This window comes from Scylla paramamosain, chromosome 14, assembly GCF_035594125.1.
Source record: "Scylla paramamosain isolate STU-SP2022 chromosome 14, ASM3559412v1, whole genome shotgun sequence".
NCBI classification, from domain to species: domain Eukaryota; kingdom Metazoa; phylum Arthropoda; class Malacostraca; order Decapoda; family Portunidae; genus Scylla; species Scylla paramamosain.
Genome location: NC_087164.1, coordinates 20,867,423 through 20,893,922, shown reverse-complemented (window position 1 = coordinate 20,893,922; position 26,500 = coordinate 20,867,423). Strand labels below are relative to the sequence as shown.

Here is a 26,500-nt window from a genome sequence, read left to right as displayed (position 1 = left end):
AATTATTCGTGTGTTTAATTTTCACTGCCGACCATCATGCAGCCACTCCTGTTTACAGTGTCTTGTAGATCAAGTCGGTTGGTGTAGTTGCTGGGTTTCCAGATAACATTACGGGTGTTGTGTGTGTGTGTGTGTGTGTGTGGGTGGAGTCTATTTTTGCTCTTTTTTTCTAGTTCTCACTTGTTACGATGTTCTGTTCAGACCGGTTCGGACTTATTTTGTTCGGGTTTGCTTCTTTTCGCACAGCTCGTTCGGTTTTTGATAACAGATTTATCCGTAGAGATTCACTTTTTTTCCGTGTCTCACCTTCCTGTTGTCTTCCATTGCCCTTCTTTGGCTTCTTCCACGTCATCATTCATAATTTCCTGCGTGGAATATTTATACATTTTTATGCGTGTGGCTCGTCCAGCGTGGTTTGCCCTGAATGCAGTATTAGCAACACCATTTTTTTCCCCTCCTATTTTATTGACTTCATCACTATGCGTCGCCTTCCTCTCTTTTTCCTCGCGCTGGACCAGGAGAGAGGAGTGAGTGGGCCGCCAGGTGTGTGAGCTCAGGTAATTTCCCCGTTCAGGTGTTCTACCTCACTTTTTTCTCGTCCCTAAAAAGTAGGCTGGAGCTATTCACCTTTTTGATAGCGGCCGCCACAAGGACAAAACAGTCTGCCCATAGACGAGGGGAAAAAAGTAACGAATAGGCAAAATTATCACGATGACAAAGTGACTACACGCTGATCATCTTTTTAAAAACACTGCTCATTATAAAGTGCTATGCATGTGTTGATTCTGCGTGTCATGGGCATTGTGCGGTGTTAATAGAGGTGCTTTCTGTATGATGGGGTGTTACGATGACATTGAGAGTATCGGCAGTGTATGGTGAAGGTGCGGGGCAAGAAAGGGTGAGGGAAGGTGTAAGAGATAGAGTGAGGCTGCAGAAGTCAAGGAGGAGCGTGTTGGAAGTGTACTGAATGCGGCAGTCAGTGTGAGTATATATGGTGACGAAATACGAGCAGTGTGTTATGATAGAGGTGTAATGTGATACAAGACGTGTTAAGTATTGCGATTTGGAGGGGTGTAGTGGGTGTAGAGTGTGTGAATGTTAGGTGACGGTGCAGTTAGTAAGGTGGTGATGATGAGGGTGCTGTGAATATAGTGAAGGGAGTGAAACCCGCACAGAGTCACCATGCCTGGCGCGGCGATATTTCCCTCGTCACTCAATTGTTTGCTGCTCTAGGTTCCGACTTTCTTCTCTCGCGTGTTGTTATTATTATTATTTTTTTTTTGCTGCAGTTACTCATCTCACTCTTCTCTGTCATGTTCCCAGCCTCCCCCCTTTCCCTCTCTCTCTCTCTCTCTCTCTCTCTCTCTCTCTCTCTCTCTCTCTCTCTCTCTCTCTCTCTCTCTCTCTCTCTCTCTCTCTCTCTCTCTCTCTCTCTCTCTCTCATCACGAGACCCCACTAAGACAAACTACTGTTATCAGGAGAGACGTTACACCCCTTTACTCCCTCCTTTCTCCACCCTCCCTGCCTCCTCCCCTCTCCTCTCCTTTCCCTCTCTCCCTCCTTCCCTCCCTCCTTCCCTCCTCACCCATCCCCTCATCAGGTTCACGAGAGGAAACTGTAAACCTAACATGCCTAACAGGACCTCAGAGAAAGACCAAAAGATCAACTCACTCACAGCATCACCTTTCTACTCAGTTTGTGTGTGTATTACCTCTCTCTCTCTCTCTCTCTCTCTCTCTCTCTCTCTCTCTCTCTCTCTCTCTCTCTCTCTCTCTCTCTCTACGTGTCAGTTCTTTGGTTCCTCATTGAAAATATATACAAAAAATGTGGAACGCACAACGAAAGACGTTTCTCTGGATTTTTTTATTTTTATTTTACGCAAATCATCGTGTGTGTGTGTGTGTGTGTGTGTGTGTGTGTGTGTGTGTGTGTGTGTGTGTGTGTGTGTGTGTGTGTATGTGTGTGTGTGTGTGCCCACTCGCTCGTAAAAAGAAGCATTCAAACACGCTTTTACCAATACCATGTCGAAAGGAGAGATAGGAGCTTAGAAGGGACGAGGGATCGTTCTTAGTGTTATCTAATTGTACTGCGTCGTCGGAGTCTTTTAAAGGTATGCCTCAGGTGCCGCCGACAGGTGTGTTTCTGGGACGCCGCCGCGGTGGAGGACGAGGAGAAAAGGTAGGAGGGCGGGCGTGGCAGGTGTGAGAGGAATCCAGGTGAGAGAGATGGAGGAGGAAGAAGGACGGGGCTTGCTAATTACAGAAGTACAACAGGTGTGAGGATGGAAGGTGAGGGGAAGAATGGCAGCCGAGTAATCTGTGTACATGTGACTTTGTAGTCTCTTGTACGCCCTCCTGAACGCTGTCTCTCTGTCTACTGCACCTCCCTCCCTCCCTCCCTTCCTCCTTGCTTCCCTCCCACCCTCCCTCTCTTCCTCCTTTTCCTCACTCCCTCCCTCCATTTTCTTCCATTGTGATAAAACGTACAGGAGAGGCGCTTCCTCTTCCCGGGATCTCGATCATCTTCGTTCAGGCGATTCATTACGTGCAGCTTGGAGAATGAACACAAACGATACGTAACGAAACGACAGAGAGAGAGAGAGAGAGAGAGAGAGAGAGAGAGAGAGAGAGAGAGAGAGAGAGAGAGAGAGAGAGAGAGAGAGAGAGAGAGAGAGAGAGAGAGGCTACTCGCTCTAGCTGCTGCAGTTCACCTGTCGAAGGTGTGAATGTCCAGGTGAAGCGGGAGGGAAGGAAGTTACCAAGGCTTTCCTAACCAGACCAGTGTTGTGCATCGGAAGCTCCTCGGGGGAGTGATGCATGAGGAGTGAAGAATAGGAGAATAACAAGGGGAGGAAAAGATGAAGAATGTCAAGGAGAGGAAAAGTGAAGCGTAGAAGATTGAGGAAGAGAAGAAGAGGAAGGATTGAGAGAGAGAGATAGATAGATAGATAGATAGATAGATAGATAGAGAGAGAGAGAGAGAGAGAGAGAGAGAGAGAGAGAGAGAGAGAGAGAGAGAGAGAGAGAGAGAGAGAGAAACTATACCGACTTCAGATCATCCTGCTCCCCTTTCCCTCCCACTCTGCCTTCCTCTTTTCCTTCCCCCTCCCTCTGCTCCTCTAACTCCCCCACCCACACTGGCAGGAGACGCCCTTCCGGTGTGGGCGGGAACACACGCCCACGCCCTAGATTCGCCCACCGCATGCCCTCTGCTCCTCCGTGAGATGGGATGGGGTTGGAGTGGGGGAGAGATAAGCCGCTAGTGTTGTATCAAGTTAAACAATGATGAAATATTTTTTTTTTTTAGTATGACCTAAATTTTCAGCAACATGTTAAGTGGGGGAATATATGGTGGATGAATAGACTCGAGAATGATGGGATTGCTGATTATGTTTGCGTGAGTGTGTGATGCAAGTGTGTGTGTGTATGTGTGTGTGTGTGTGTGTGTGTGTGTGTGTGTGTCACGACATGGGTTTATCATGACTTGAAGGTAGAGTTTCCATGTGTGTGTGTGTGTGTGTGTGTGTGTGTGTGTGTGTGTGTGTGTGTGTGTGTGTGTGTGTGTGTGTGTATGCAGGTGACGTCTTGTGTGTGTGGCGCGAGGTGCCGTGACGGAAGTTCGCTGGGACAAGGCGGGGACTCCGTAATGATGTTATTGTTTTGTCACACAATACCGGTTTTTTTTCTCCTCTCAGCCGCGCTCGGACCTTTAACTGAGCGCAGGAAACTCTGTCTATTTGCGTACACTGTAACACCATTCAGGCGGGATAGAAGGTGCATCTCTTTAACGTTCACAGGACACTATAGTATTGTTAAATCTGTATTCATGCACCTTTAAAACGAAAATCCTATTACCGCTATAAGAAGAAGAAAAATCATCTAATGACAGGTCTCCAGGTGTCTCCTTTATTATTTTTTTAGTCATTTGTAATTCCTTTGTGATACCGCTATCGTCTCTTTTTATTCATTAGCATTCCTTTCCGTGTTTTTTTTCCTTCTTCCCTCTTAACATTTACATCCATCCAGGATCTCGTTTACACTTCGTGTCTCTGCGGGAGCGTCTGAATTCCCTCCCCCGCCTGCTTGCTTTGTGGGGAAGAACGGGTAGGAGGAGGAGGAGGAGGAGGAAACCAGCGTGGAAACTGTGAGGGGAGGATGCACAAATATCTGAAGTTCAGTGCTTTTTAAACTCCAGAAACGGCGGTCTTGCAGCAGTAAATAGTTTCCTCCTCCTCCTCCTCTTCCTTCCTCCCTCCTTCTCCTTCTCCTTCCTCTTACTACTTCTCCTTCTCTTCTTCCTCCTCTTTAAGCTCACGGCTTCATCATCGCCTCATACGTGCGGCTCAAGAGGCGCTTGATTATTAAGTTTTATAAGTATCAGCAGCACCACTCGCCCCGCCACGGCTCAAGTCATGAACAAGTAACTCAGTAGCACCCTCCCATCACGATGCACCGCTCATGAAATACTTGTTGATGCTGCTTCTTGTTTTTTCCTCGTTGTTGTTTGCCGTGTGAGAGCTGGTTGTTGTCACGTAGGTATTTGGAATGTTCTTTTCTTGTTTCTCTCTCTCTCTCTCTCTCTCTCTCTCTCTCTCTCTCTCTCTCTCTCTCTCTCTCTCTCTCTCTCTCTCTCTCTCTCTCTCTCTCTCTCTCTCTCTCTCTCTCTCTCTCTCTCTCTCTCTCTCTCTCTCTCTCTCACTGCTTACCATATTAAAAGATATTACACTCCCGCAAGGAGGAGGGAGGCAGGGAGAGGCTTTCAGCACGGACCAGTACCTTAATTAAACATTATCTCCCGGATCTCTCAGCGGTGAAAAGACTGATTTATAGTGACGATGCCTTTCAGTGGGGTCAACTTTTCTCTGAGGTAACTTATGGCCAGGCAGGCTTTTAGTGTGTCTATTTTGCAGGGGCGGTAAAGGAGGGAGGAGTGAAAGAGCGAGCATAGTGAGTATAGGGCTTAGTCTGCTGCTTTATACTTGTCGCCGCCGCAGATGAAAGAGTAGCCTTCCCTTCCCCCGGGTCAACAGGTAAAGGGGTCAGCAATGGCGGCAGGAGCGGCAGCAGAAGCACAGGCAGTAAGTATGCAGAGTTTGGAACGCGATGACAAGATTACGGGCGAGGCGATAATGTGGGTTTATTTTCCGTGTACGTTCGCCAGTTTTAGTAAAGGGCCATCGAATTTATACTCCAAGATGGTGTGGTAAAGTATAATTTCACTTCTCATTCGCATCTGATAAAGCTGGAAACCGGTCACTGCTATAGGCGATGGCAAGCGACTTTCACCACCGTCACGCGAGTGGGTAAGAGCGATACACGCCGCCATCGCCGAATCGCAGCGCTACGCAAGAAATTCCAACCTTGAAGAGCGAAGGAAAAATATGGCAAAAACAGTACATGACATTGAAGTGCCTGGCGAAAGTCCGTATATGGCAATGTTTGATATTTAACACAATGACTGAAAGAAAACGAGATAGTGAAGTCGTTTGCTCTTTTTTTTTTGCAAGGAGGAACAAGAATAACAACAAAAGAGGAGGCGGAGATAGAGTGCGCAAGAGGAAGAGAGAGAGAGAACGAGAAAGAGAGAGACTTGTGAAGAGGATATTGATGAAGACGCCTACCTACATTCTAGTTCTGCTTAATATGCAAAGACTCAGCGGGTGTGACTTTCCCTCTTGGTACGCCGTGGGACGAGGCGAGGCGAGGTGAGACGAGGCGAGGCGGACCGACTAGCGGGAGAGGCGATGGGTGATAGTGAGAGCCGGCTATTGAGGGAGATGGTGAGCTGTGATTGCTGGAGTTCAAGCTGTATCTCCCAATCCCACCCCACTCGTCCTCCCTCCCTTCCCTCCTTCTCTTCCCTCTCTCATCCCATTCTCTTCCTTTTCCTTTCCCACACACTCCCGCGCCGTCGCCGTGTTGTTTTGTTATTATTGTTGTGTGTTGGCGCCTTTGATGATTAAGGTACGGAGTCTTTCTTTTTTTTATATATATTGGGTTTGTTGCTTCACACGGAACACTATTAATACTTGGCACTCGACGTCATTTTTAGCAGTGGTGAAGAAGAAAGGAATAAAGGAAGGAAGGGAGGGGGAAGGAGGAAGGGAGGGAGAGAAGGAGGGAAGGAGGGAAGTAAGGAAGGAAGGAGGGAGAAAAGGAAGGAAGGAAAGAAAGAAGGAAGGAAGGGACGAAAGAGGAAAGAAGGAAGGAAGGAAGGAAGGAAGGTTAAATACATGTATGGCTGAAAACATCCCTTGAGGAAAGTAAAGAAATATAAAAGCGAAAAAAAAGAATGTTAGGAATGAAGAAATACAAGATTATATGAATTGAAACGATAAACTGAATGGATCGGATATAGAAAAAAATGTTTGGTTAAAGAAAAAAACTTGTTTTGTTTTGTTCCTTCGCTCTTCCCCCTTTTCATTCCCCTCCCTCCTGCCTCACCCTTCATCTCCGGGTGGTCCACCTGTCTGGGTCTCGCTAACAGAATTTCGACAGCGAACAGGTGAAAGATTATCGGGTTTGGGTCAGTTGGGGAGCCACGCAGGGAGGGAGGAGGTGAGAAAGGAGGAGGAGGAGGAGCGACGGAGAGATGAAGAAAAGCTCCAAAGATGATTCCACGTGTCGAAAGGTGTTGAAGAAACTTGCTCATGTCATGCACAAGAACGCTCACGTTTTACACAGATCATGGGAGCGTTTTCTTCGTGTACCCTGCGCTAGGCCGTTGTCATGGCAAATGTTTGAGGTTAAGAAGTACCATTCGGCAGCGGAGGGTGGGAGTCGCTGAAGCTGGAGTCGTGAGGAGGCGAGCAGACGCGGCCCGTGACAGAGCCCTTCGCCGCCACCTAGCGGGATCCTGCAACGGGACCGCCGCCGCCTCCACGCTCAAAACGCTCCGACACACAGATAAACTTTGGCTCGAGTGACACAGGAAATATTTTGCTGGTCACGTGATCGACCAAGATAAAGAGGGGGGTACATTGCATGAGGTCAGGTAATAATGATAAAAAAAAAAAAAGCACTCGTCTCCAGACCCACGAGTGTGTCTGATGGAAGCTGGAGATGTGGTGTCGTGAGTTTCGCCGGTTGACGAATATTTGTGGGAAAACGTGTAAATGTTCATCACTTTTTATTTACACCTTTTTTTTTTTCCCAAGAGGGGTTGACGCCAGATCCGCCTCTTGACACTTAGGGGAACGACCTCCGCGTGTACATATTCGTGACGGTCTTGTCTCTGCTACAAAATTAATCTTACGCTTACGAGTCACTCAAAATCTGGTAGCAATGGAATGCAAACTAATCCCCTGGTAACTTTATTAACTTCAAAATCATAACCAACAGTAAGCATCAACATCCACTGCTATAACCTTCCGGAGAGAGACACTGAGCATGCGTGGGAGGGGCGGTAGAGGCAAGACACTACAGAAGCTTGGAAATTGAGCTAAGGGGGGAGACTCGTATAAAGTTTTTGCAGACTCACTCCCTCCGCTGCGCTCTGACCCCGTGGTGAGTTGGGTGCTGCCCTGACGCGGCCACACAGATGTAGATCTCTTAGATATGAAAGTAATATAGGGCGCTGAGGGCAGTGCGATGAAGGGAGGGAAGGAGAGAGGGAGGCTGATGAGGCAGGGAGCGAGAGACAGAGAGAGAAGTGAGGAAGGAAAGGTGTCGGGCGGGGGGTGGTGGGAACAGTTGTTGACGTCACTGGTTATAGAACTCCACCCCATAATTCTCCTCCTCCTCCTCCTCCTCCTCCTCGTCCTCCTCGTCCTCCTCCCGTCACTTGTTCTCGCACCTCCGCCACTTACTCCGTACGTCTTTTAAACGCCCCGAGTCCCGTGACCCAAAAATTATATAACCGGTTGTTTCTCTTCCTCGTCACTTCCTCAACCACCACCACCACCACCGTTACTAACAATAACAACGACAACAACAACGGCATGGCACTACTACAACCGGAACATGCACCAGAAGCACTCACCACCATTCACTAACACACACACACACACACACACACACACACACACACACACCTCCCTTCAGACTCATTTTCAAGTTTTCCGAGAGATCCACTTTTTGCTTCCATTGAGGTGGTTTATTGGCTCACAGGGCTCCTCGTAAAAAAATAAGAGAGAGAAAAGAAAAAAGAAAAAAAAAGAGAAAGAAAACAGTGAAAACATGTTAGAGAGAGAGAGAGAGAGAGAGAGAGAGAGAGAGAGAGAGAGAGAGAGAGAGAGAGAGAGAGAGAGAGAGAGAGAGACTGACGCATGAAAGAAAAACACACTACCAATGTAAAAACAAATCCCGACCTCATTATGTGAAATCCTTTGTCCTCCTCCTCCTCCTCCTCCTCCTCCTCTCTTTTTTCTCTTTCCCTCCCTCTCCCTGTCTTTCCTACACCCTGCCTCCCTGTCTTCCTGCCCTGTCATCACTCGTTCCTCACATACTTCCTCCTCCTCCTCCTCCTCCTCCTCCTCCTCCTCCTCCTCCTCCTCCTCCTCTTCCTCTTCCTCCTCCTCTTCCTCCTTCTCCTCCTTCTCCTCTTTTAGCCTGCCAGCCTCCCTCCCTCTTCTCCCCTCAGCGTGCAACAAACTCGTGCTGTGATGAATGGATTGTCGCGGCCTTTGCTGGATGAGTGTATCGCTTGCCTGCCCCGCCAGATGGCTATCGTTGCCCCTCCTTGCTATTAGGGTTTCTCCTCCTATACTCGCACCTCCGCCCTACGAGTATTCGCTACATGTTACAAGTGGGTCAGCAGAACGTCCTATTAGCTGAGATTTCCTTGTATTACTATTGTTATTGCTTCTGTTCGTGATGTATTAGTGTTTTTGTGGTGTTAACCGGTTCGTGAAAAGTGTTTTTTAGTTCACTCGATTGGTGGCAGGAGGAGATAAGGAAGAGGTGAATGTTTTATGCATAAATTATCATGTCATTAGTGTTGTTACCTGGTTATTGTGTTTTACCTAGGTGTGTGTGTGTGTGTGTGTGTGTGTGTGTGTGTGTGTGTGTGTGTGTGTGTGTGTGTGTGTGATATCTCATTATTAATATTTCATAGGATGCATAAGCGGGAGTATCATGAGGGCAGGTCGCAGCAAGGAAAAATCGTGTTCTCAGAGGAGGTCCTGAGAGGCGGGCAGCTCCCACGGGCCTGGCAGGGCGGGAATCACGCGGGCGCAGTGTGGGAGCGAGCGGCAGGAGTCCACTGGGGGAACAGGATACCTTTTGTGTTATTGTTGCAGGACTCCCTGTCAGCCTAACCCACGCCCGCGCACCCCTACCCCTTCCTTTTCCTGCCCACACCCTCACACGCCCGCCGCCCTACGTCTCCTACTTGTGACTTCGCTATACAGAGGAGCTACAGTTTAGTTCCTCGCCAGCAGTCTTGTTTTTACGGCAAGATTTATGGAGTTAATGAGAGCACGAGGCTGTGAGGGATAAGGAGGGGAAGGAAGGGCGTGAGGGACATGATTTTTTTTTTCGTGGTCACGTTGAAATTCTCACGGTATGAATGCTGGATGCTAGTCAGGGGGTCAGTGAAAGGATTTATGTGGAGGTTCAGTGTGTTTAGTGTTACGGAGCATCTGTGGGATCTGTGTCCGCTGGGAGAGTGTTGGATGCTACTAAAGAGATTTGAGTGTTTCTATCCTTCTTATTTTATTTATCTTCAACTTCACCACCATCACCGTCATCATTAATATCCCCATGACTAGCAGTATCATAATTGTAGTTATCAGAGGCATTAGTATTATGAATATTTAGCAACACTCAACAACTGCAACAGGAGTTTACCTTCAAGCAGACAAAAGCCCCGATCCAGTTTCACTTTCTTCTCAGAGAGTTAAACAATTGAATGATGGCGAAATAGTTAAATATTACTCACGATTCTCACGTTTATAATCTCTAATCATGACCACTTGGCTACTGACAGGACACACACACACACACACACACACACACACTAACGAACGGACACCATCAGACTCACGCATGGAGAACAAAACGGAAACTTGCGGTTATGACATAAGTATTCTTTATCTGGACAGCGCGCGTGTGATGGTCGGCGGTGATGAAGCGGCGTCGTGAGAACAGTGGACTTAATAGCCAATTATCGTGTATTACAGTGAGTTTTGGGGGCGGCCGAGGTCCCGGAGACCCCAAACAAAGCGGCTCTCACCCACCCGGACCACCAACGCGTCGCGCCGTCCAGATTTGCATTAAGATTTTCCACTATCAGGAGACCCCATGCGAGGGCCCGAGCATTAGTGCGCCGTTTATCACCTGTGCCGGCAAGGCGAACTTATCATCATGGGAAGAACAGTCTGCCCCAAGAGAACCTCGTTAGTTGAGCATGAGGACCTGCACTGAAAACCTCGCTTATGAGGGAGAGTGTGTCAAGAGGCTGGGTGGTGTTGTGTGAGCAGCTCAGGTTTGGCGCGCAGGGCGGCCGACCTTACAGACCCACCGCTGCCACCTCCTGCCGGGGTCGACGGGAGGATCCAGCCAAGTATAATAGGTCGACAGGTGTTGGATGTTCGCGAGATTGATATGGTCGATAACCCCAGTCATTCCATGCGATGAATGAGTCTCATGGCTGTGTGCCTTCCCCTCCCCGTCCCGAGAGGAGCAGTGGATGGAGGAGGATGAAGAGGAGAGAGACAAAAACTGAAGATCTGGAAGGTACATTATAAAGTAAGGAACTTAACCTTTATGATAAAACAGGAATGCGTTCAAGAGAGGAAGAAGAAAGAACGTAAACTGAAACATAAACTGAATTGGGCGCGCACACCACCACTTTGGGAGTTTATCAGTCCATGTATCGAGACTCCTTCACTAGCATTTTTCTTCTTTTCTCCTGCTTCTTCCTCCTTCTTCTCCTCCTCCACCATCTCCTGCTCCCCCGTATCCTCTCTCCCTCGCTAGCACCACCATTACCATCAGGGAAAATTATCTAAGGTACGCTGTTGCATTTTTCTTTCCTCGACGTTAATATTTGTTCTCAATTATCAACAAATCATCCGTCACTATCCTGGGCTTTCAGCGGAGGACGGCGCCACCTTCCCGTCCCCCAGGTTCCTTAGAGAGGTTCGTGAAAGGGTCTGCTCGCAATAGGAGAGTCTTGGGTGCCGTGTCAAATGCTGCCTGAGAAGCGTAGCCGAGGTGATCAGCCAGCCTCTGCCGCGCCGTGCCGGGGTCCGCGAGGCGAGGCGGGCGGATGAGGGTGAAAGCTCCGCAGGTTAGATCTTACCTCTTAAAATATTGCAGCCTTGAATTTTTTGTCTCGTTCAAGCTGAAGACGAAAGGTGGAATTTTCAAGTAGTTATTGTGTTTGTGGTTAACTCCAGACCGCCAGTTTGAAGGAATATACGACGCGTCCTCCCCTTGCCTTTTCCTTTCTTTCCTCCTTTCTCCTCCATCCTCCTTTCCACTTGCTTCACTCTCAGGCCCCTCACGACCAGAACCTTACTTCTTAGAACTGCTGATCAGGAGCCTCGTCATGTCACACCGCTCACCTCCCCTTTCCCCGTCCCCTCTGCTTCCTCCTCCTCCTCCTCCTCCTCCTCCTCCTCCTCGTCCCCGTTCTCCTCCTCGGTATCAAGATGCAACAGTGTCATTAATCTCTCCCTGAGTTTCACCATAAAATCTCGTCTCGTATAGAAATCCCCAGACAAAAATATATCTGGATTGTAAAGCGCTGGTGTGTATGTGTATGTGTGTAATGAATCTCTTCTCTGCTTGCATATCTTACGCATATACTGTGGTGTCAGAATTCGTAGTAATGTTAATATTCCACGTATAGTCTGACCTGTACCGTTACTCAATACGCGTCAGTACCTAATGAACTATTCCTAGATGGTTTGAAATGCATGAGGAACAATGACCAGCCTCTTGATAGTGCTTTTTTCTTTCTCTCTTTCCTTCTCTCTTGCTCACTCTCTCCTCGCAGTTCATTTCCGTTTAACGCGAGTCAACTCTTGAGGAGAGAAATTCTTTTCGGGTCAGTCAGTCCCTCGTGAGGCGCGGCATTTGAAGTGGGAGGTGAAGGAGGGAGGGAGGGACAGAAGGAACAATGGGCGTGAGTAGGAGGGAAGGAGGAAGGGAGGATGTGGGAGGGGAAGAGGATGTGGGAGGGTAAGAAAAGAGGATGTGGGTGGGGAGGAAGGAAAGGTAGATTAAAGAGAATGGAATGATATGCAGAGAGCAATAATGTGCTGCGGTGATGATATATAACAGTGATGTGGAGTGAGGTGAGGGAAGTATTATTAAAGTAAAGGAGAGCAAAAAAGAAGGCGAAGAGAAAAAAGTTATAATGAGCTGAGTGAGACAAAAAATAACAAAACAAGAGTAAAAAAGACATTCGTAAACTCACAATAATGATGATAGTAGTGACAAGAGAAGAATATTAATAACAACAACGACAGCAACAAGGAAGACAAAAGTAACGGATTGGAAGAGATGTTATTACATTGACACAGCGGCTTCCGAACTCTCACTCTGTACTTTCTATTCAAGGACTTTACCAATGAGCCACCGGGACGACCTTAGCACCCTAAAAAAAAAAAAAAAAAAATGTTACCGAAACTTAACTCACCATAATCTTTATCTTAACGGCGAACAGTTTAATGCAACTTCTCAACCTTACATCTTTTCCTTCTTCTTCTTCTTTTTTTCTTTTTTTCTTTTTTTTTTTTATCGTCTGTATGTATAGGAAGTAAAGGCCAATTATGGTGTTGAGACTAGAGGGTGAAAAAAAAAAAGAAAAAAGGCACCATCATTACTTACTCAAGAATCTCGAGTAATTAAGAAGGAAAATAAGCACCTTTCAGTTAGGTTTCCCGTCTGACCTGGATGGTGTGGACACGAACGGAATGTACGCCTCGCTATTCTGTGTCTTGGTGTGGAGTAATATACGTGTAGTGCATATTAACCCTCTGACTCTGATCTGGTACACCTTTTCGTAATTACAAATCACTCTGAGACATCTTTACTTGTTTCACAGCCACGTCTTATCTTTAAACTGCGTAGAAATTGTAAAATCTATTCTTTTTCATCCTAACTTTTTTGTAGATGCTCATAAAGACTTCATGTATTGCTTCTGGTGCTATTAATTGTTTCGTATCGCAGTGAAAGGGTTAAACGGTTTATTGAATTATTTATCATCCGGCTGTTGGTCCGAGTTAATGCTCTTGTCTAGTGGTCACGGAGTTGGTTGGATTTGTATATGTTAAGTCTTATTAAGGAAGATTAAAGGGAGATTCTGTGTCACCTACAACTCCTGCAATGATGCGTAGTGTATATCATTTTAACACTATTACCTTTGTCTGTGTAAAGTTTTGCGTAGCTGTAATCACTAAGCTATTTAGGCTCGTTAAGGGAAATCAAAGGAAATTTTGTCAGTTGAGTCCTTATTCTGAGATTTACGTTTTCTTTTAATTTTCCAGGTGTTCTCACTCTTACGGCAAGATGAAGCTGAGGTGAGAGTGAGTACAATTATACCTGCATGTAATGTGTGTGTGTGTGTGTGTGTGTGTGTGTGTGTGTGTGTGTGTTTGTGCATTTTATCAAGCTTAACAACCATCACGTGTTCTTCTTGTAAATTCATGTCGTGTTAGGTTTTATTTTCACAACACTGCACCTCACCAGCATCACTCAAGGCTTTCCAGTTTCCATCACACTTTCAGAAGCAGACAGTACAGTACAGTGACCGCTCCCTCACACCACCACCACCACCACCACCACCTCCGCCACTCGTACATCAACACTGCAACCTTCACCACCACCACTACTACTACTACTACTACTACTACTACTACTACTACTACTACAACTACTACTACTACTATTTTCTATCACACATCCACCAACAGTACTATCAGCGTAACCACCACCACTATCGCCACCACCTCCATCTCCATCACCCTCCACCCATAAACACGAGCACCACCACCACTACCAACACCACCAACACAGAACACCACGCACTACACCACCGCAGCATCCGACCAGCGCACCACCGCCACTCAGGGAGGAAAGAAGAAGGTCCGGGTTCCTCTGAATCTTATGTTTTACGGTGTTTTATGACCTGTTTGTTCTGCCCAGCGCTGACTGGAATCCATAATGGCCTTCCTCGTCTTGTTTTACAGTCCCAATGAATATTTATGTATGAATTTAGCTGCAACAGTTGGTCAGTTTGTGTTTTCTCTTTTCCTCTGTCTCACTTCGTATCTTAGTGAGGGCGCGGGGCAAGATACAGGCAATTATGCTGTCACAGGTAAGGGCTATAGGGCCTCGTAGCCTTCACTAGACATAGGGAAATGGCATTCACGGAGCTTTTCAGGAGAGTTAGGTTATAGCCACTAGATGAGACGAGACGAGAGAGAGAGAGAGAGAGAGAGAGAGAGAGAGAGAGAGAGAGAGAGAGAGAGAGAGAGAGAGAGAGAGAGAGAGAGAGAGAGAGAGAGAGAAATGGTTGCGTAAGAGACAATTTTCCCTCGTTACTTGCATTTACTCGTCTGTTACAAAAAGATACGATCCCATTTTAGAATTATTCTCTTATCTGGACGGACCGAAATTGTGAAACAGCCCCGTAACGGTGAAGCTCAGAGGCAGGAAACCGGAAGGACAGGCACTAGGAACCAGAAAATAAACAAACAAAAATAATGGGAAACAATTTGGGAAGGCCACTGGACAAACAGGAAGTCAGGGAATGATCAAGGTCGGAGAGAAGGAGGAGGCGGAGAGAAAGACTGCGAGGAATGTCCAAAAATGAGGAGGAGGATGTAGCAGTTGACAGGAAGAGACTTGCAGGCACTCCATAGCAGGCAAGGACGTGAAGGAACGGAAAGAGATGACCGGTGAAGGATGAGGATTGAGGAAATATTGTCTTGGTTAGAAATAGAAAAAAAAACTTTATGCATTAACTTCCTCTGTGACTTGTTATTCTTTTCTGTATAGTTTTTTTTGTCAGAGATGTTGAAACTGCATTTAATTCCACTGTGCGTCGCCTTTTCTTTAGTCTGATAGTCTCCCTGTAAAATCTGTGTATTGATTTTAAACAGACTATAGAACTTAGGATCGAAGGAAAATACAGAGGCCCAGAAAGAAGTGCGCAATGTTACTCGATTTCTGACCACCACTGTTCACAAGGGGGCACTAAGCAGGAGCAGGAGCCATACCCTATCCTGGACAGGCCACATCCTGCACAGAACCGTAGGGGTGAGGAAGTAATTATCTTAAAATTGAGGATGTTCATCAAGTCAGGGAGGAAGCAGCGTCCATCTCCGTCACGTCACCGCTAATCCTCGTCTCCCCGCGCTATGTAAGCTTAGTAAAACCCAGAAGCATCCACTAAATATAGACAGGGGGACTCATTACAGAATTGCAGCCAAGGTACAAGTAGCGACAAGGGCAGCGTGTGGTTAGGTGGGGGAGAAGTACTGGAGGTGGGGACGATGTAGCGAGATATCATGGTTGCGAGAGTTACCCCCTTGTCTCGTAAGAGAAAACGAACCCAAAGAGGAAGCTGGGAAGGGAAGGACTGAGGGAGTGAGGATGGGGGGAGGCTAATAGAGGACTGGGAGAGAGAGGAAGGGGAGACGGAGACACTGAAGGAGAATGAAAGAAGGAAAGGGTGGAGTGCATGTGATAATACAAGAAACGAATAAATGAATGGATGAAAAAATTACGAAGAAAAACATGCGGGGGGAAGTTTGAATAGACAGTGGTGAGTGATGAAAAACGAGAGAGAGAGAGAGAGAGAGAGAGAGAGAAGAGAGAGAGAGAGAGATCTAGGCAATAATTTACTCCAGTGTGGGAAGTCACAGTGACCTCAGCATATTTTCTCTTGACGTTTGTTTGATCCTAAATTTTAAGAGATGCTCGATTGAGTTCACCCACCCACTCCACCCCACCTCACCTCTGCCCCTCTTCCTCTCCCCTTCTCTTCCACCTCCACCTCCACCCTTCTTACAATTCTCTCTCTCTCTCTCTCTCTCTCTCTCTCTCTCTCTCTCTCTCTCTCTCTCTCTCTGTGTTCGTGCACTACACAACACGCAACACGCAACACAACACACACCTGAAACGGAACGGGACTCACTGGTTCAAATACCGTAGCGTCAATTCAAGTGAAACACAACACCTCCTGGATAGAACAAAACCCTCTTTGTACGTGTACGTGAACCACTTACATGTCACGCAACTTATGTGTGTTTTTTTCTCTTTTTTTTTTTCCTTCTTTCTTTTCCCTGCCGGAGTGCAATACCCAACCAGGCGTAGAGTAGAGGTACAAAAATGAGTGGTTATTTTTTTTATATATATTTATTTATTTATTTTTTTTTTTAGGGTAAGATTTGCTTTTTGGTATATGGAGTGGAGAGAGTTGTTGTTGTTGTTATGTAAGAATCTGTTGTTGTTTGCTGCATTACTGTGCTTCGTTCAGGTTGTAGACACACATGGCAGGAATTTTGTCTTTACTATTATCAATTCTTCTGTCTTTATTTATTTTTTTTAGATATGTGTACTGGTGGTGGTGGTCGTGATGAAAGACCGTGTTATTTACTGCTTTACTGTACTCTGTTTTGTTTCCAGATACATGGCAGGGATTTCACTTATATTCGTATCAATTGTTCTTTATCGATTTTTTAAGTATATGTACTGGTAGTGGTGGTCATGACATAGCAGCGTGTTGTTACTGCAATACTAATTCATTCAGTTTGTAGAGACTCGATTCATATCCATCAATTTTCCTTTATCTAGAGTCTCAATACCATGTTAGTTATATTTATCCGATTACACATTCATTTATCAGTTCATCCTACAAGTGTCACGCGGCGCCCTTGTGTTCCTTCCCCTGCCGAGGCCTTGGGAGGGCCGGCGCGACCTCCACATCCAGCACTGGGACGGCACCTTGAAGGGCTCGCTGTTTTCTCTCCACTTATTACTGCTTCTCTACCTGTCTCTCGCCCTGACTATATGTCTGTTTATGTGTCTGTCTTTCCTGCCTTACTCGTCCATCACTTTCATCTGTCTTATTTTCTCTTTTTCTCTCTCTTTTTTTTCCTTTCCTTATCTAAATCACAAAACAGATTCACTTCAGACTAAACTTGAAACGTACAGATCTTATATTTTTTTTTTCTCTCTCTCTCTCTTTCTCTCTCTCTCTCTCTCTCTCTCTCTCTCTCTCTCTCTCTCTCTCTCTCTCTCTCACGTCCAGGAAGCGATGTAAACACTCTTTTATGCGCCTCTGTCTTCCCCCTTCCAGCCATCCTTGGTCTGAGGCGGTGGTGGCGACCCTCAAGTACATGTGTGTCAGGGCGGATACACGACCACCCGTCATTAGGGAGAGATGGAGAGGGATATGGACGGGAAGCGAAGAAGGGAGATGCGGAAAGGGTGAGGGGAAGGGAGAGAAGGAGAAAGGCCTTTGATGAGACTCTTGCGGCGAAAAAGAGTTAAATTTCCCAACCGGCAGACTCGTAAGATGCCATTGTTACTCTCGTCTCGACGTTACGACACCGAACAAGTGACTCTCCATCTGCCTGGCGCGTCAGTCAAGGAGGCTGGAGGCGGGGGAGCAGCGTGGCGCACCACTGAGAGGTGGGGCGGAGTGTGTGGGGCGCCGCAACACACTGCTGCGGCCAAGTTCAGCGTGGTGACGTGCTATGAGTCAGCGAGACACGTATGAAGTGTAATGTGTTGCAATAACGCATGCTGATCCAAGTCCTGACGTGCGGAAACTTTATACAAGCCATCGGGCGTTGATATGAGCACGTGCGCGAATTTAATATGCGCAATAAAACATTGCAATTACAGTATAAAAAACTATCTGATAAATTCTACCAAAGGAGAAATAGAATACAGAGAAATAAGAGTCATTCATGATATATTTTATTCTACTTTGACCAACTTTGCAGTTCCATGGAGGCTTTGAACAGCGGGATTCTTAATATACGCGATAGAATATTGTAGCTACAGTTTAAAAATCCCTAATAAATATTACCTAAGAAGAAATAAAACACAGAGAAACTGGTGTCATTATCGAGGTGTTTTATCTTGCTTTGACTAACTTTACACCGAGATTCTTTGGCCAATGATCGTGTCAGTCGGCGCAGCGCTGTGATACATCCTCCTCGCCTGGTGATCTCCCGCTAAATTGATCCTGAACATCTCATTTGGCTGGTGCCTCCTCCGTCCGTCCCCTCCCCTCCCCTGATCACCCACGAGACTTGATTAGAATTTCATAAGCTACATAACTCGGGGTTTGTCTAATCATCAGTCGCCTTCAGGTTCTTTGTGCTGTTGCTGATGCTGGTTGGGGCCCCGGCAATATGTTAGTTTACTTTTGATCAAATTGTAGGGTTGCGTTTTTGCTCCCTGACCCACATACACAAATAAACACGCTTGTGGTTTTCGGAAGAGTAGCACCCACCTTCATTCATAAACTCCCTAACCTCCTTGTATTATGCAAAGATACAAGAGGACACCAGCAACTATTTAGATGAGGCAGAGATGGACATTCCCTGTGATGGTGAAACGCAGGTGGCGAGGAGAAAGTGTCCAGAAGTCTCAAATGAAATATAACGAGACCTAACCACATAACAAGCGCTTGACTGAGGGAAGGGGAGGAAAAGTAAAGAGTAATGTGGGAAAGAAATGGAAGAGGAGTAATGAAAGGAGAACTGGAGTAAGAAGGAGAGTAATGAGCACTGAAAGGAGAAAAAGAAAGAGGAGAAAGAGGAAAGACTAGTAAATGAAAAGAAGAAGGGAAACTATTACTATAATAGAAGGAAAAGAGAGATGAAGAAAGAATAAATATTGAGGGAAAGTTATTTAAGGAAAAGAGAGTAACGAACGAAGAGAAAGAACAAGTAACAAGAAAGAAGGAGAAGCAGGAACAAGAGATAATGACAGGGTCGGTAGCCTTGATAAGAAAAAAAAATGTAAACAAATAAAAATAAAAGTGCAAAGGTTTCGAAAGTAATCACTCAATCAAACAAGTTTAGTACGATGCGAGTGAAGATTCTCAAAAGTGAAGTATCTTTTTTTCTTTCTGCGCATCGATTGAACTTTTAACATTTTCCCACCAAGTAAAGGAAATTAACTAGATAATCATTAAATTAAACAAAGCGGCTGGAGCTATTGTTCCGACGAGAGAGAGAGAGAGAGAGAGAGAGAGAGAGAGAGAGAGAGAGAGAGAGAGAGAGAGAGAGAGAGAGAGAGAGAGAGAGAGAGAGAGAGAGAGCACCCCTGCGGGAAGCCTATAGCCTCTTCTGAGAATCTCATCGCTAGTATCCATCTAAAGAGGGGGGGGGGGGAGAAAGCGGAGGGGGAGGGAGGATAAAGGGGTATAGGGGATGTTAGCAGGAAAGGGGACCCTGGGATACCTCTCCTCCTCCTCCTGCTGCGTCACGGAGGAAGAAGCCGGCCGGTCTTGATTCACGCCTGTCCACCACCACCATCACCACTACCACCACCACCACCACCACCACCGGCACTGTGTTCGCGTCGACCTTTTAGTTTTAGATCAAGAGAAGCTGAGTTCGATAAGAGAAAGCATGAGTGGGGAGCATGTTGGCGTGGAGAGAGAGAGGGAGAGAGAGGAGGGGGGGTGGAGGGTCTTCCTTGCACGCACACACACACGCACATCCATGCACGACTCACCACTCGCTCGCCTCAACGCTCATTATAAGGCGACGGTGGCGGATCTGATACGGTATTTCCCGCAGCGTCATCCGTACAGCTTAGTACTAGCATCTCTCTCTCTCTCTCTCTCTCTCTCTCTCTCTCTCTCTCTCTCGCCAAAAAATCAGGGAAGAAGGAAGGAATGCAGGAAGAAAGGAAATAATTAATGAATGAATGAAGGAAGGAAGAAAAGAAGGAAAAGGTAGGAAATAATTCAAAATTTATGCAGAAAGGTAAATATTAAAGAAACAACAACAGCAGCAGCAACAACAACAACAACAGCAACAACAACAACAACAACAATACAACAAAACACAAAAAGAATCAAACACACAACCCAGAAAAGAAAAAAAAAAAAAACTGACATCTCGCAAACAGGTGGACACGAGCAGACAGGTGTTGGGCCGGAGGGAGGGAAGGAGGGAGGAAGGGAGGGAGGGACCACCACGAGGGCCCCACTCACTCACCTGCCTACGCTAATGACGCCTCCAGCGACTCCGTGTTGACAAGCCATTGACAATATTTACCTGGCGACCTTTAGATGTTCCCGAGGGAGGCTTGGTGGGAGGGAAAACCCGGCACTTAATGGGAGGTGCATGGGAGGGAATGAGTTTTTAAGCCCTGAAGGTGTTGGCTGTGATTATGTCCTTATCATTATTCTTATCGTGTAAATAGACAGGTGCTTTATGTGAACAGGAGACTGACAAAGAGCTACAAGAAAAAATAAAAAAAAAAGTAGTAGGTGAAAGAACAAAAACAGTGAAAGAAAGAAAAAAAAATAGTCCTTAATTATCTTTCCCTCCACGTCTCCCCCACAAGAAAGTAGAAAAAGAGTTCCCACAAGGTTGGTAGATTTCGTTTTAGTGATGTCTTGTTAGCACTCTCTTCTCATTAAGTAGATCGTAATAGGCAAAGAGTTCCGACGTTTACCTGCCCGTGTCTAGTTCTCTCTCTTGTTTCTCTCTCTCTATTAATAAACATTCATTGATGACGTAGTGACATTATAGTTGTAGAAAGAAAGAGAGAGAGAGAGAGAGAGAGAGAGAGAGAGAGAGAGAGAGAGAGAGAGAGAGAGAGAGAGAGAGAGACTGACTTCCACACTCCTCCTCCCCCACTCCTTCTCCCCCAATCTCCGAGCAACTGTCACCACCACCACCTCGCGCCATCATCATCAAGTTAGCATTACCGACTCACGCTGGCTCATCATCATTAACTGGGCTGGGTCGGGAACAGGAAATTTGGTCCAATACGAAAACAAGCGCAGTGACACGATTTTTTTCTCTTGTTTTTTTTGTTTTTTTTTCATGTAACCGATTTTTTTTTTTGGAAGTCTTGGTTTTGAGGTTCGTCTTTGCACGTTCTTTCTTTCTTATTTTTTTTTTTTTTATGCTCGAAAAATCTTCAAGAGGAAATAAAAATATATGATAAAAGATTATTATTTATTTCTTAGGTTTTGGTTTGTATTTAATTAAGGAATGCTTTCAAGTTTAACTATGTCCGTCTGTTAATCATCTAGTTATTCAGTCAATGTTCTAATTAAGGGGCTCTCTCATAAACGTTAGCCATGCACGTAGTTAAGTATTAATTTAACGATCAGATTGAGAAACGACCTTGTCTGACCAAAGACTCCCCTTGAGGCAGCTCGTCCTTCCCTTGTGCCTCGCTGTGGCCAAGAGAGCGTAGCCTTTCTGTGTGACTCGGCCGCCAAATTTCTTTGTTTACACTCTGTGGCTCTAATTCACCGCGTGGAGGAGGCAGCCCGCCCCTCACTGTGAATTATTACCGCCCGTCCACCAGGTTCTTGCTCCGTGGCTTTTTACCTCAGCATCTGACGGCGTGAGTGCGTGTTCCGGAGTCATCGCTCACCCATGCCGAGGCAGCACTCACCTGGGCCACGCCAGACAGGTGCGTTCATTGATGGGAGCCCGCGTAATGGTTGGGTCTCGTACGAAGAAGTTTATTAAAGCAGTAATCCAGTTAGAAGCCATCACCTCGAGGTTTACGATTACTCCATACCTGGCAGTGGCCCAAGAGGCTCATGCCACATGCCTCGGGTGTGCTGCCGCCACTTACTGTCAATACGATTCCAGTAATTGTTAATAAGAGTGGGATACATTACTGGACGCGCTGTAGAGGGCATCTCCTCACGGCTCACTTTGATTGGGACCAGCGAGTCGTGTGCCCACACACTTCACCGCAGCCGACACCTTGACCAGTTCGATGGTTTTACGGTGGTTTCGTAAGGTAGAAATTAAGCACCAGTAGCCCCAACTGAGGCTTTGGATAGATGGTATCTGGTCAGGCTCGCAGGATGGATGGTGGCAGTGCACGGGGCAGGTCGTGATGGGAGTCTCCATCGGGGTCCCCACGCGACGACTCCTTGCTCAACCTTGTTCGAGTGACTTGTGTCCAGTGTTCGCCATCACGAAGAGGGCCGCCGACTCCTCCTCCTCCTCCTCTTCATCTCATGCTCACTGCCATAATGAAGCAATGATAAAAGGCAACACCAAAGCCACAAAAAATAACTCCGACAACTGTAATTATTCTCATCAGTGCCTTTGTCTCTAACCATGTTCTCTGTTCGCCTAATCACATACTCTTTGTGTTCAGGCTATAATGTATGATGATTGGCACCTCTCCGACCGTTTACCTGCGCATACTGACTTTACAAGGAACCCTGAAAGCTGGAAACCACGTCAATGCGTCTTTTTTTTTTTTCCGAGTCTGCTTTACTGTCTCTCTACGTTGATTACAAGAAAAATACAAGGTAGCATCGCGCCCCGGGCTGACGGCGGCTCGCAGATGTTGCTGTGCTCCCTCCCCTCCTTCCCTTCCCCTTCTTTCCACTCTGGTGGCGAGTAGCGGAGGGAAGGGACGAGGGACGAGAAATGAAATCTAGAGAGAAAGAATATGAAGAGGTGTGTGTGGAATATTTGATAGGGTAGTGTAAGAAAAAAAAAATGTAGAAGTTAACAGCAAAGTAAGAGAATGAAAATAAAAGACACGTTGGGAGAACAAAGATATGCATGCACTGTACTGAAGACAAAGGGTGCAGCGAGGAAAGGTGCCTCATGTGAAAAGTGATGCGGTGAGCTTGAGAAAGAAAGAAGAAAAATATCGCCACAACATTAAATAAATAGAAGACCGAGGTGGAAGCAGCAAGGGAGTGGAGCGTGCATGCAGCGACGCCTTGCTACAGAAAGTTAACAAGTTTTGTTTTTGCAACTTTCTCGAGTGCACGGTCTCCTTTCCTCTCTCCTCCCTTTCCCCTCTGCTCCCACAATCTCTCTCTCTCTCTCTCTCTCTCTCTCTCTCTCTCTCTCTCTCTCTCTCTCTCTCTCTCTCTCTCTCTCCAACCCTCTACATGAAACCCTGCCATCTCTCCATCCACAATCCCTTCCCTTCCCCAGGCGACTCTTACTGCACCCGGAAGCCTCCATCAGTGGGCAAGACCCGCTTCGCTGGACGGGTTGTTACGGACGCCTGATAATTTTACCATAATTCAACGTAATGAGCAACTTGGCTCCTCTGACACGAGATTACTTCATGCCCGACTCAGTGGCCATCCATCTCTCACCAGCGAACGAATGAGAAACACCTTGGAGACGGAGGCAATGCTGATCTGAATGGGAGCAATCCGTTTTGGTCTGCCAGTGAGAATCTGATGATACGTGTTTCGAGAGAGGCGAGATTTAATAGATGTTCGTCTTCGCGCGGCCCGGCCTTCGTCATCGCGTCAGGTGAGAGGAGCAAACACAGGTGACGGCGTGATGTAGGGTTGTGCTAATGGCGTGTGTCAACTAATACCTGGGATCTAATGAAACAGAAAGAGCATGACAGGTGTGTGTGTGTGAACGAACAAGAGAGAGAGAGAGAGAGAGAGAGAGAGAGAGAGAGAGAGAGAGAGAGAGAGAGAGAGAGAGAGAGAGAGAGAGAGAGAGTGAGAGAATGGAGATGCAGCGTAGGCAGTAATATATTTCACTCTCTCGGAGTCTACGAGAGCCACGCAGTTTAGTTTTTAAGAATGTACCTCAGAATTTGTGATCATGAAGAGATAAGATTATCAAGTCTTTTCTTAGCGATGTTAAATACCTGACTCGTGGCCCGGGCAGGGGGGGAGGGGTCCGCCACACAAGGACCGCTGATTATATCCCCTGACAGAAGTGTATAATCAACGTTCCTTATGACCCACCGAGGTGTCTAGTGCGTCTGAGAGGCTGGCTGATAAGATTGTATTAGCGCTCTTAGCCACGGAAAAGATAGAATGGTGCTCTTTGAACTCTACCTATAGAGTATTTTAACACCGGTGAGCGTCGTGAAGGGAAAGTTTCTCCTTCTTACCAGGAATATCGCCCCTATCGTCTGCCGCTGCCGCCGCCCCTGACAGCGTCTAGGGGCGGAAGTGGAAGCACGAGGGGCACGGCGGCTTACGAGTGAGGGGCAAGGGGCGGAAAACAATAAGGGGCATTAGGAGGGTTCTGAATACTCACGTTTTTTCTTGGCGTCCTCTGGGCTGGGCTGCTGCATGATGGTCTGCGCGTGCACTACTTGGGGAGTGGGCGGGGGCGGAATATCCATGGTAATCATGAAGAGTGCTTCTTCTGCCACGGTTACGGTGGCAAAGCTGCGCTGCTGGAAGAGGGCGAACAGAAATGCCCTGTGTGGGTGATTGGCTCGGGGAAGCGGTGGTGGGCACTAGTCCAGCTCAGCGGCTGGAACTAGTGACGGGGTTGGTTGTCCTGCGTCAGATGGATGACCCCAAGTAGAGTCCCTGAAGGACAGTAGGCGGGGCAGCGTCGGGAGAAGATTCACCTTCGCTCTCTCATCTGCGCCTCAACACCTGGAAAGGAAGAAAACGTGGTGTAAGTTAACCTGGGCGATAAGAGAACTGCCTCGGCCTCCCAGGTGGGCCTGCACGGCGCCCTGGGAGCAGATTAATATACACAGCTTTATGTGCTGACATGACACGGCTAGCAGGTCCCATGACCTGTGGACCGGGGAGGAGCTGATCATCCTTAATTACCGTGACCGGTAACTCTGAACTCATTACGCTTCACCGTCGAGCAGGACAAGGTACACGAGGCGAGGATTTTGTTCCCTCTGCCCTGATGGCCCGGCAGCATGATGAACAAATTCTAACTCAAATTAATAGCTCTGCCTGACATGCATATGAGGTGTGTCGACATCAGCTTCCAACAAGACATGCTCGTTCTTCTTCTCCAGCACCTAGTTAACAGCCATTGCGTGGATGAACACCTATTACCATGCACGTCCCAGGCACCACTACCTGATCCCGCTGCAGCAACTTCCACTTCCCTTCACAGAAATCTTGAGCGAGCCTGCCGCTCATCACGCTCACATATCTGCGGTATTTATGATCGTGGGGGTCAGGAAGGGTCTCTACCTTACTCTCCTGGTCTTTATTCCCTTTCACTGGACACTGCCTCTCCCTCCCTCGCTGCCTTCTTAAGCTCCTGTTTGGGGGAGCCACGTACTGACGCCCATTTGGTTCTATTATCCAAGAAATGCTATTTGCGTGGCGCTGATTTGTATTTGTAGTACTTGTATGGTACTCAGCTTACAGTTCAGTCTTCCTTTCCCTGCTCTTATCTTTCTCCTTGGCATCCCACCTTTAACAGACTCCTTCATCCTGACATTCCCTTTCTCCTCTACGAGACAGAAAATTTACGTAAAAGCGGACCGGAAAGGGAGAAAAGATGACGATGGACTCAAAGGGAAAAGACCCGCTTGACCGCATTATTTACATGACACGAGGTTAATTTACAGTAATAGTTAAGATTGAACGGTCGATAGGTGGGTCACGAACTGCGGCCCTCAGCTGACAACAATACCAACCCTTAATGCAGCTGTACCGCGCGCGCCGCCTGATCTTTACCCAGATTTCCAACAGCTCTTACCCACTTTGTTATTACAGACCCGTGTCCTTGAAAACTGGCTGGGTACTTTTCGTATACAAATGCACAGATGGACTCTAGTTATTCCAGTTTATCTGTTTAAATTGACTATAATGCGATAATTAAGCTGGTATTTCATTAACGTTTGTGGCTCCATAACAACCTTGAATACATAGCAAAAGGGAGTCTTGTATTCTTGTCTTTTTGTGGGTCTTTTATTTCGTGTCGTCTTGTGTGCGCAAGGCTATTGCTGCCCCACCCGCGGACTCATGTCGTCAGGTGGACTAACTAACAGTGGCCAAGTGTGTGGTGTCAGGTAGGTGGCAGGTAGAGGCTCCCGATTGAGACCGGAGGCGAGTGGGAGACGAAAATATATGTTCATCATTCTTTTAACGTAATTATGGTGTGTGTCTGGGTGATTGATTCTCCTCTCAGTGCTCGTCTCTCCCTTAGTCTTTGGAGCAGCTTCTGGAGAGACTATCCACAGTTTCTTCTCCCCAACTCTGCATCTCTTGTTGCGTGCTGGTCACCATCGTCATCATTGTCATTGTCATTATCATCTTTTTTTTTTATCGCTGTAGTCATCGACAACATAATCATAATCTTTATTTAGCTTTCATCAAGCTTTTATCGTCGCCTGTAGCAATTGTTAGTTTCATTATTTTCATTATGGTGTCTTTCTGCGTCAAGTAACATAGATTGAGTATAAACACTAGTCTTCTTTCCAACACACAAGCACCTGCTATCTCTTTTCCTTCTCCTCCTCTTCCTCCTTCTCCTCCTTCTCCCACTCTTCCTCCTCCTCTTTCTCCCCAAGCAACACATCCGCTGGCTACCGTCACAATGCCCCCCACTTAATCATACATTTCACAAAATATATTTAAAGAATCCAGAGACAGGAAGCAAAA

General features: G+C 46.8%; 1 protein-coding gene and 1 long non-coding RNA gene across 14 annotated transcripts in view; one reads left to right on the top strand and one right to left on the bottom strand.

Annotated features, from left to right (window-relative positions):
- LOC135107002 (uncharacterized) overlaps positions 1 to 26,500 on the top strand; it is a 184,482-nt gene that overhangs the window by 127,668 nt on the left and 30,314 nt on the right. Inside the window, exon 4 of the long non-coding RNA XR_010271542.1 lies at positions 13,440 to 13,472. This is a non-coding gene — a long non-coding RNA (uncharacterized LOC135107002). The remainder of the gene's footprint in view (positions 1 to 13,439; positions 13,473 to 26,500) is intronic.
- Positions 1 to 26,500, bottom strand: part of LOC135107000 (paired box protein Pax-5-like) — a 169,956-nt gene that overhangs the window by 120,090 nt on the left and 23,366 nt on the right. For all 13 annotated transcript variants that reach the window (XM_064016522.1, XM_064016509.1, XM_064016521.1 and 10 more), the window contains exon 2: positions 24,168 to 24,517. In XM_064016522.1, coding sequence (XP_063872592.1) covers positions 24,168 to 24,264 — 97 coding nt within the window. In that variant the 5' untranslated portion in view covers positions 24,265 to 24,517. The remainder of the gene's footprint in view (positions 1 to 24,167; positions 24,518 to 26,500) is intronic.